General features: G+C 61.2%; 1 protein-coding gene across 1 annotated transcript; it reads right to left on the bottom strand.

The window, feature by feature from the left end:
* Positions 1-201: 201 nt before the first annotated feature.
* On the bottom strand, positions 202-10,208 carry GHRHR (growth hormone releasing hormone receptor). The gene is made up of 13 exons (XM_054726388.1): positions 10,152-10,208; positions 9,698-9,800; positions 9,469-9,576; positions 8,713-8,810; positions 7,614-7,711; positions 6,788-6,920; positions 5,327-5,480; positions 5,042-5,102; positions 4,437-4,506; positions 3,674-3,765; positions 2,970-3,099; positions 2,391-2,432; positions 202-422 (listed from the first exon to the last, which is right to left on the bottom strand). Exons 1-13 carry the CDS (start codon positions 10,206-10,208, stop codon positions 297-299), a joined length of 1,272 nt encoding a protein of 423 aa, XP_054582363.1. The 3' UTR covers positions 202-296.
* Positions 10,209-10,539: the final 331 nt, after the last annotated feature.

Raw genomic sequence — 10,539 nt, forward strand, 5'->3', positions numbered from 1 at the left:
CTATTCATCGCACGTTTATTGGCTCCTCGGGCCTTGAGCCACAGCTCAGGCGCTAGGAGGAGGCCCGTGAGAAGAACAGAGTCAGAGGAACCCGGGAAACCAGAATTAGACACACAGGGACCCGGGGGAAAGAGCCAGGGACGGGTAAAAGGGGCCACCCTGCCCAGGGCTGGGCAGCGGCCGGGGTGGGGCTGTGAACTTGGGGCTCCCAGGAGGTCCCCCTCCTTCGGAACGTGGTGGACCCGCGGTAGCTGCCCAAGTTCAGGTGTGGGCTGCGGGCACGTGACGTGGGCAGCCTAGCACACAGACGTCACCACCTTCGTCCCTGGGCGGAAAGGCACTGTCCACTGGGCACGGGTCCTCCGGGCCGGCAGGAGCTCAGGGTGGTGGCCGTGCCATCTCCGTGAGAGCTCGGTCCTCACCTCCGGGGACAAGGGGGGAATGTGAGAAAGGTCCCACCGCCACTCCTTGACGCCACCCCAGGGGGCCCGCGAGTGCGGGAGAGACCACGCAGGAGAAACAGACAGGCTCGCGGCAGGAGAAGCCACGGTTGGCACAGCCACGGCTAAGTGCTGCCTCTGAAGGGTACCACTTCCTCCTTCCCGGATATATTTCTGGCCATTCCCTTTAGCCCTGTCTCTACCTCTTAGCGCTGCCTTTGTCTGGGCCCAGATAAAGACATGGATGGGTGCTTTCTCGAGTTTCTGGCCAGGTAACTACTCTGTCCTCCCTGAATAGCTTAGACCCATGGTTGGCAAACTGCGGCTCGCGAGCCACATGCGGCTCTTTGGCCCCTTGAGTGTGGCTCTTCCACAAAATACCATGGCCTGGGCGAGTCTATTTTGAAGAAGTGGCGTTAGAAGAAGTTTAAGTTTAAAAAATTTGGCTCTCAAAAGAAATTTCAATCGTTGTCCTGTTGATACTTGGCTCTGTGGACTAATGAGTTTGCCGACCACGGGCTTAGACCATCCCCCGCGCGGGGGTTCAGCCCTGCCATTGCCCACTGAGCTGAACTGTGGCTGCCGGGAAACCTGTCCAGAGAACACGGCCTCAAGGGAGAGAGGACCCTGCACGCCGCCTGAGGACCTGCCGTGTGGAGACTGACAGTAACGGAAAGCAAAGTGGCCTGGGAGGTGCAGGGGGAAGGTCTGCATCCTCGCTTCTCACGGGGCTGTCGGGGCAGAGGGAACTGAGGCTGTGGTGAGGGCCAAAGGGGGGCAGATTTCTGTTCAACATCAAGGTGAGCTGTCTGGCCACGGAAAGGGCTATTCAGAGGGAGTAAGCTCCCCATCACCAGAAGTATGTAACTATCTGGTCCTCAACACCGCTTCCTGGGAAAGTCCTTTACAAATCTCTGTGGAATCCCCTTTCCCAGGCCCCACCGGCCTCAGCCAGAGCCGTTCCTCTCCCTGCACCCCCAGGGCCCATCAGCCAGAGTCTGTAGTGTGAGCAGAGAGGATCAGAGGAGAGGGAGCCAGTCAGACACAGGGGTGGCAGGTGAGGGGAGGGCAGTACCCCACAGCTGGGGGGGGGGGGTGGGGTGTGAGGATGGAGGGTGTGTGTTAGAGGGGAGGAGGGGGGGTGTCAGGCACATGCACCCAGGTCTCCAGCAGAACGCAGAGCCCACAACAAACCCATGGCCACTAGAGGGAGCCCCCGGCTCTGCCTGTGCCCACAGCGCCGGGCCTGGCCACCTGGGGCGCTGAGTTCAATCCTCCCACCTCTCCCCACAAAGCCAGTCTGCCCTAAGGAATCTATGCCCGGCGTCTTCTGCGTGGGATGATTCGTTGGCTCCTCTTTGCCATCTCTCCGTGTGTCTACATGGCAGCGACACCATCTATTCCGTCTGTGCTGAGCGTGTCCACCTCTGTCTCAGCTGTTCTTTGTGTGTGACTCTCTCATCCAGGTTCCCCCTCTCTCTCTCTCTCTCCGTGTCCCTGGCTCTGCTCTCCATCGCCCCCCCTGTTTCTGCATCCAATTCTTTTTTCCTAGGTCCCTGTATGTCTACCTCTGACTTTCTGGGTTCCTGTGTCTCTTTTCTCTTTCTCTGCTCTGGATCTGGCTTATTCCTTCTCCCACTCTCCCTTTTATCCAATTTTTAGGAACACAGAGCCCACCTCTGGATCCCTCTTCTGAACCTAAAAGGCCTCCCCCACCCCCTGCTGGATGGAGAGTAAAGGTGGCCCAGCCCAGAAGAGGGACGGGTAAAAGATGTTAACAGGAAGCATTCAGGTTCAGCTGGATCCAGCTCAGGACAGTTTCCTACTGAGGATCACAGGAGTCAAGGTTTGGCCTGAGCTGGGATGGGCAGGGTCTGAGCAGGAGACAGGGGTCTTAGGATGGTGGCAGAAAAGGATCGATGAGTAAGAACAGCCTGGAGAGTCACATACCTCTTGGTTGAGGAAGCAATACAGCACGGCCACAATGAAGCCCTGTGGGGCCAAAGAGAAAGGACCCATCAGAGTACCTCAAGGTGTTTGTGGTCTTTCTACTCCCTCCCTGCCCCCCCCCCCCACCCCGTACCTCCCAGGCAGTGGTGTGAGCCAGGTCTTTGAGGAAAAGGGAAGGCAGCTGCATCACTTACTATGTGCCAGGCCATTGCCTCATGTAATCGTTCTAGCAAGCCTGCCGAGTCTGTACTGTTGGCCTAATTTCTCGGACTTTCTTTATCTGTGCGTCCCCCAGTATTGAGCACAGAGCCTGGCATTTGATGGGTGCTAAGCAAGTGCTGAATAGATTGGATGGATGGATGGATGGATGGATGGATGGATGGATGGATGGGTAGAGGGGTGGGTAGATAGGTGCAGGGGTAGTTGAATGAATAGGGAGATGGACGGATAGAAAAGTGGGCAGACAGATACTGGTAGTTGAATAAATAGATGAGTGGCTGGAAGGAAGAATAGCCAGCCTCGCTGCGCTGGCAGCCGCATCTTCCTCCCACCACGGAGGGAGCGTGCCTGTGGGCTCACCTGAAAGGAGCCCAGCCCCAGCTCCAGCGGGAGGCGGAGGCCCAGGCCGGCGCTGTCAGGCAGGAAGTTGAAGATGATGTAGTGAATTCCAAACAGCGGGATGAGGAGAAGGGTTGATTTAGAGAGACGCCTGCAGGAGAGGACAAGCCTCAGGCACCCAAGGCTAGAACTCCAAACTCCCACCTGCCCCCCCCCACCCCCCGCCCGCCTACTCTCTCTTCCCCTAGCTCTGCAGATCAACGCTACACCCTGGGGAACGCCATCCTCCCCGCATGCACCCTGGACCTCCTTGCTTTGGGCCCCTGGATCCTGCTATTCCCTGTGCCAAATGCTCGTCTCCATTTATTCCAGCCAAAGTCCATGCATCTTTCAAAGTCCAGCTCGAAGACCACTTCCTCCAGGAAGTCTTCCCTGACTACCCCCGCCCCTACCGCCCTCTAGAAAGGATCTCCTTCTTCAGGCTCTCGGAGACATTGATCCCAGCACTCACAAGCCTATTTGGCCTGGAAACTGGCTGTTTGGAGCCTCTATCCTTCCCATCCTACCATCTCCTGGGAGGCAGGGACCAGAGCTAGTCTGTCTCGGGGAACATGGGGCGGAGCACAGGCCAGGATGGTGAATGCCTCATCGCGAGTAAGACAGAACCACGCTGACTCATGCTCCAGGTATGTCCCGGGATCCCCCAATACGTGCGTGCACGTTACCAGTACTGAGACGGGGCGTGGAGGCTGCCCTGAGCTGGCTCCAGTTTCCTCAGCAGGATGCGAACAATATTGAGGAAAAGCCCAAAGTTCACCTGGAAACAGAGGTGCGGGAAGGTGGCAGGCAAAGGTCAGGGGTGGCCCTGGTGACCTGGGGTGGAGTCTCTCTGGGAACCAGAAACCCCAAGTCCTGGGGACACAGGGCTGTGCAGGAGGGTGGGTGCACAGATCTTTGCTCTAGAACGTGTAGCCTGGAGACTGGGAGGTCCCACGTGCCCCCTCCTGAGGGCGGGGGCTCAGGGTCCCCCGTTTCCACCCTGGGCCAAGGGTGGGAGGTCAGGCCTCGTCATCCTGCGTTCAGCTCCTCCCAGGGGCTCCTCTGGCACAAAGCACTGGCCTTCACTTAGCACAATTGCTAAGTTGGGGAAATGGGCACATTCGCCAAGGCCACGCCAACCAGTCCTGGCTGCCCCGTTACCTCGTTGGGAGCAGGTGGTGGGTTTCAGCCGCAGCGGTGCCCCCGCCTGCCCGCCCAGCCTCTCACTGCACCAGTAGGTGAGCTGCAACCAGGCACCAGGTTCGTCCAGAGTCTGAGCCAGAAGGGGCCTGAGTGCTGACCGAGACCACCCCCCTGGTTTTCCCAACGGGACTGAGGTCCAGAGAGGGCCGCACAGCTGGAGTCCTGTCTCCTACGATGTAGGGCCCATCGGTGGACCCAGGGGGATTGGCTGACTAAAGCAAGAGGACACTGGCCCCAGGAACTGACCCCAACAGAGAGGACGATGGGCCCTTTGATGATCCACCAGTAGGGGGAGCTGTCGTTCAGGTCCCAGCACCTATGGAGAGGACAGGCCGGGGCTGAGGCTGGTGCCCTGTGCCATGGTAACCCATGCGCCTCCCTCCTCCCCACCCTCTACCTGCTGGCCTCCTGGCTTCTGGTTCTGGCTCTGGAGCCTCCCAGCCCTCCCTCCCCCCACAGACTATCTTGTTTCTCAGAGAGTTGGCCCCTTTCAGAGGGGCGCCCCAATCCACGCTGGGCTCAACCATTGTCTCGACCTAGAAGGATAAACTCCTGGAAAATCAATCTGTTTGCTGGTTTCTTGCTGCTGCCAACACTTCCTCTGTTCCAGGAGGCCCCCACTTATACCCACCCCTACCCTCAGCTCTCCCTGAACCCCCAAATCCTAAGAATCTGAGGCCCCTTCCCACTCAGGCTCCCATCCCTCCTGTGCTACCATCTACCACATTCCCAAGCCCGGGAGATCCTGAAGGCTGGACTGGGCCCTCCTCCTCTCCCATGTTGCCTGAGAGCCCAGCCCACGCCCCCTGGGGACTTGGCACAGGGGTGACAAGGAGGTCCCCCAGACTCACGCAGTATCCTCGAAGGCCAACTTGCAACCCACCCACGTGCCAGTGAAGAGCAGGGGAAGCCCTGTGGGGCACAGAGGGGATGCGAGGGAGGGTCTACATCTCAGCTTGGAGACCTGCCCCCACCTCCCACCACCACTGCCCACCACACAGGGTGCAGTGAAGGCGGGACCGGGGCAGAGCCCAGGGGTCCCTTTCCCATCAATCTCTCTAGGGCTCCTGAGTGGTTGTTGGGAATCCCCACCCTCCACCTCACCCACGGTGCCCGAGCCAGCCCTGGGGACCCACCCCAGCTAGCGAGCACCAGCCGCCAGAAGGCCCTCCTGGTGCTGGGCGACGTGGAGGCCAGGAGGCAGGTCAGGTAGACAGCTTCTGCCGACAGCCAGCTGAAGTTGGTCATGGTGGCGAAGTGGGAGCTGGCCACCGAGGCCTTGCACAGAACCTGCGGGCCGAGACACCCATGGGAGCCCGCCCAAGTCTCCCACCCCACCCGGGCCCCTCCCCTTGGCTGCCCCAGAGGGGATGCAGGGATAGCAGGTGGTGGCTGAGGGCACAGATGTGGGACCCGACCGCCTGGGCTCAAATTGACCCCCTACTAGCGGGTCACCTCCCCAGGCCTTAGTCTTCCGTCTGTCAAAGGAAAACGCCCAGCACCTCTCTCGTGGCCTCCTGGGACTGGGTGGAAACTGGATATGATTGCTACTACCTTCACTCTCACCCCATCTCTCCTGAGCCCCCATCAGTCCCAGAGCTGTGGGCAGGGAACACCATGTATTCATGCACGGCTCTGTCCTGCAAACATGGGCGCATGCGCCCACACCTCCGTCCCGGCCTCCGTCCCTGCAGGACCCCCTCAGCTGCCAGGGGTGAGCGCCACCTCTGAGCTCAGGTGGCCAGGCTTGGCCCCAGTCCCACCACTAAGCAGCCAATGACATTGCCCATTGTCATCCACAAAGGAACTGAAATGGAAATACGTGCGGGAAAGAAAAGGTGACAATACATGCAAAGCATTCAGTGTAACTCCCAGCACATGAGTGCTCCATACACACTATTATCATTTCTCTCATTGACTCCCGTCATCATTGGTTTGCTCATTCACTTATCCGTTCGTTTCCAGCACAGTCTTCCAGTGCCTTCTAAGGGCTGGGCCTGCACAATCGGCCCAACTGCCTTTGTTTTCGGTGTCCCCGCACTCTCCCACCTCCCCTCCCCCATGATGGCTTCCCTGCTTCTTGGTCATGCGCAGGTTCTCCTGTGTGTGCGATTGCTCACCCTGGTCCTCCCGGGTCACAGGTCCTCCCTCCCCTCCCCCGGTCACTGCTGCCCACCCAGCTCCAAGCCATCCCCTCCCTGAGGTCCTCCCTCACTCTCCCCATCTCTCAGCTCCCTCCAGCCTGTGCCCCCACAACCTGGTCCATTCTGTGCCCTCGGAGGGAAGCACCCACTCAGCCCAGCCCCTCACCACGGGACGGACGGATGGACGAACGCTCAGGGGCAGGGTGAAATGAAACGGCTGGCGGAGGGGCATGGTCTAGGGTGGGGTATGAGTGGAGAGTGGACCATGGAAATAGCATGGACGGCCACCCTGGTCCAGGAAAGGGCATGAGGCTTTGGGGTGGGAAGCTGGGGCGGTTCCTGTTCTGTAGTGGGCAAGGCCGAGCCCAGCTTAGCCAATGGCGCTGGGCAGGCTCCGGCAGGAGCAGCGAGCCCCTAACCCCCCACCGCCCGGCGCCCCGATGCGGCTGTTACGGTGGAGACGCTGCAGTGGTCCGTGTCCTCGCCGTGGAAGAGGGCGGTGTCCCTCAGGAACACGGCGCCCGCCTTGAGGATAAAGGTGGCGAACAGCTGGGTGTGGATGTAGTTCCGCGGGCAGTGGAGCCTCCTGCAGGGGAGGGAGGGTGAGGAGCAGATGGTGATGGGAGAGGGCGGCAGGCGGGAGGAGGCTGAGCAGGGCGGAGGAGGGGAGGGAGGAGCCCAGTGGACTTGGTCGGATTGCATGCCATTGGGTTGGGCTGACCTTGAGTTTTAGCCTGGCAGGACAGCTGACTAACCACTGGCCGGGGCTCAGGGAAGGTGAGGGGACAGGCAACTCCAGTCCCTGCCTTCAGGGAGCTCGTAGTCTGGGGACAGGGGCCCAAGCAGCAGGACCCTGCCCAGGGGAGCCCCCAGGGAACTATGGAGATGAGGCTCATCCCCAAGGACGGAGAACAGCACAGGCCAGGTCATGGGGCTCAGACCCTAAAGCCTGATGTGGGGGGAACTTAAAAGGGTCAATGGTCAAAGGGTTGAAACAATCAAGAAGGGCTGCAAGGAGGAGGCAAGGAAGATTCCTAGAAGTGGGTGGGAGCTGGGCTTTGCTGTAAAGACACTGAGGTGAAGGGAGGCAGGCGTCACAAGCAACTAGAATCCGTTCCCCATGAGCAAAGCTGTAGCGCTGGGAGGGAATGCTGGGAGGGGTCCACGCGTGGGGAAAAGAAGGGAGAGTTAGACATCCACGTGACCAGGCACAGAGCCGGGCTCCGTGGACAATGGGGAGGCAGCCAAGGGTTCCGAGCCGGTGACGCAGAGGGCGCACCTGAGAGCAACCAGGATGGCGATGGCCACCAGGAGGGCCACGGTGGAGACGCTGTGGCCCAGGGTGTAGATGACCTTCACCGTGGAGAAGTACGATTTCTGGGGAGAGCAGAGATGGAGAGCGGCAGAAACTGTGTCTTTGGGGGAGGGGAAGCTCTCAGCTCTACCCTGAAACTCCCATCTGGGGCCAGGGGTGTCCGTGGGGCCTCAGCAAGCTCCCTGTGGACTAAAGTGTCTGTGTCCTCTGCCTGACCCTCTGCTGGTGACAGAGGGGCGGGCAGGGATGCTCACTCGTGCTGCTCTCCTCTCGGACTGGGTCAGGCGGCAGCAAAAACTCCGCCTTCCTGGGGAACGAGGAAGCCCAGGAGGGAATTGGGCCTGTTTATGGACATCCAGCTCGCTTGTCGGCTTGGGAACACCATGTCCTCAATCACAGGGAAAAACTCCTTCTCTGACCAAGTGTTCTGTCCAAGTCCAGCTTGGACCCCAGAGGCAGAGACAGGGGTCAGGCAGAGGATGGAGCAAGGGCTCAGCCCCTTGGGGAGGCAGGCGATCACAGCCCCTCCGACTCAGTCTTTTCACCTGAGAAATGGTCAGACTCATGCTTTCCCCTGCAGGGCTGAGGGCAGGCATGTGGGGTGACGGGCGTGGAAGCACCTCAAAAAGCCTTGCTCCATTAGGAGATGTGGGCGTGCCAGCTACCGTAGAGTGTGTGGTTTCCCTCTTACCCACACCACAGCCGAGCACGCTGCCCACAGCTGAGGACTAGCCGGGGCAGGAGCTGTCCCGGGACCATGCCTGGAACCACCCGAGACTCCGTGCCCTGGAGGCCTGGGCACAGGGAGGGTGGCCAGGGAGGTGGTGGCCAGCACAGCTCCTGTCTGCCCTCCGTGTCTCCACCCTCCTAGCAACGTGGCCCACCTGCCACCCTTGGGCAGATCCGCAAACCACCCCTCTTGCAGACACTGCCTCCTTCTGGACACCTGCTGTAACTGCCATTCCAGCCCGCTGGCTGCAATGGAAAGGCGGCCCCTCTGGTCACAGGGTCCCGGCACCCACACAGGCATCCATGGCGATCTTTCCTGCAAGAGGCTTCTTACCTCCTCTGTGGGCAGCTCGAGGGGCACAGGGCAGGCCACCGGGTACGGCGGGAAGGGCTCGGACCAGCCGGTGATGGTGCAATCCCGCTGCACGGCGCCTGGGGGGCGGGCGGGCGGAGGTGCGGAAGCAGAGGCCTGGTCACACCTTCTCCCGGGAGGGATGGGGCGCCTCAGCCACCAAATGCCCCTCGAGGCGGCAGCGAGAGGTCCTGCCCGGGACACATCCGGGGCCTCCCTCTCTGCCCTCGGAGTCACCATGGGTCAGACGGAGAGCCTCATTTCCTTGGGAGGCAGAGTCCTGAGTAGTGCGCCCAGGGCCCTAAGGGCAGGGGGAGAAGGAGGGACTGGCCCCCCAGACACCCAGGCCAGGGAGTGGAGGCAGAGCAGTGGGGGACCCCATCCCATTAGGCAGCTGGTGGCATCTTGGCCAGCAGACAGGCTCTGCCCACTGCACCCCACAGCCAGCCCCCCTGCTAACATCCAGGGAAGGATCGCTTGGTGCCAGGCGCTGGTCTAGCACCTCCAGTGCTGGTCTAGCTCACGAACCCTCACCCCTTCGAGGTCACAGGCCAGGAAGCGGAGGGTGGGGGGGGGTGCGGGGGGGCGGCCTGACTTGCCCAAGGTCGCACTCAAGAAGAGGAAGCTGGTGAAATGCAGGTCTGCCAGCCCTCACGCCAGGGGGTGTCTGCCACATTCCTCTGGCACCACCAGAGGAAAACACCGACCCCACCCCCACCCCTACCCGCAGCCCCTCACCTGGCTCTGAGCTGAAGTGAGAGAAGAAGGCTGGGCAGGGGAGGGTCACCCACTCGCCAGAGCCTGCCCTGGGCCAGCACAGCAGCCCGTCCCAGGTCACGGGGCAGCCTAGAGGGGTGGGCAGCATGGATCAGCCCAGGGGGCAGCCCGCAACACCCTGAGTGTGAGGCTGGGGGCGATAGAGGAATCGAAGAAGCCATCCCCCCCTCTCCAGCCCCATACCCCGTACCCCGGGTGGCGTTGGACTCCCCCTCTGCTGCCTGCAGACACGCACTCTCATCCTCTCTCAGCTGGGCAACGAGGTCGCACTCGGGGTGCACAGGGCCCAACACCTGCAGGAAGGAGTTAATGGGTGGGGTGGGCCCAGCCCACGGGGTGCCCTTCTGGAAAGGGAAGGGAAAGGAAGGGGAGGGAAGGGAAGGGAAGGGAAGGGAAGGGAAGGGAAGGGAAGGGAAGGGAAGGGAAGGGAAGGGAAGGGAAGGGAAGGGAAGGGAAGGGAAGGGAAAGGAAGGAGGGATCATGGGGGTCAGGAGTTCTCCAAACCACGGTGCCGCCTGCTTGGTGAGGAGAGATTCCCACCCTGGGAAGGGCAGTGGGGACCCCCTGGGCTCCAGCTCAACCCCCTGTGCCCCCAAGGCTCTGGAGCCCAGCCAGAGGCAGGAGGGGCTGGGCTGGCTACTCACGGCTGGTAATGGGCTCAGCAGGCAGAGGGTGCCAGCCCCCCACGCCCTGCTGTCCATGGTGGGAGCTCGTAGTGTCCCCTCCGCCAGCCTCTGAGCCTGGCCCTCGTCCCTCCCCTCCCAGGTGGCCGGCTGCACAGGCAGCAGCCACAGAGGGGACAGGCAGCTGAATATTCAGCGGGCTGCAGGACGCCGTGCCCAGCTCTGCCGGCCTGGCGTGGGACTCCGTGTCCCCAGCTGGGAGGGGCTGAGCCCTTCCACTCCGTCTGTAAGTCCACTCGGTGTCTGTCCTGACAGCAAAGGCCCAGGGAGGTGACAACTAGAGGCCACATCTTGCCCCAGTAAGTGGATATTCTTTGCCACTCTGCTGGACCGTTCTGGGGAGAGCCCC

Source organism: Eptesicus fuscus, chromosome 14 (assembly GCF_027574615.1).
Source record: "Eptesicus fuscus isolate TK198812 chromosome 14, DD_ASM_mEF_20220401, whole genome shotgun sequence".
Taxonomy (NCBI): domain Eukaryota; kingdom Metazoa; phylum Chordata; class Mammalia; order Chiroptera; family Vespertilionidae; genus Eptesicus; species Eptesicus fuscus.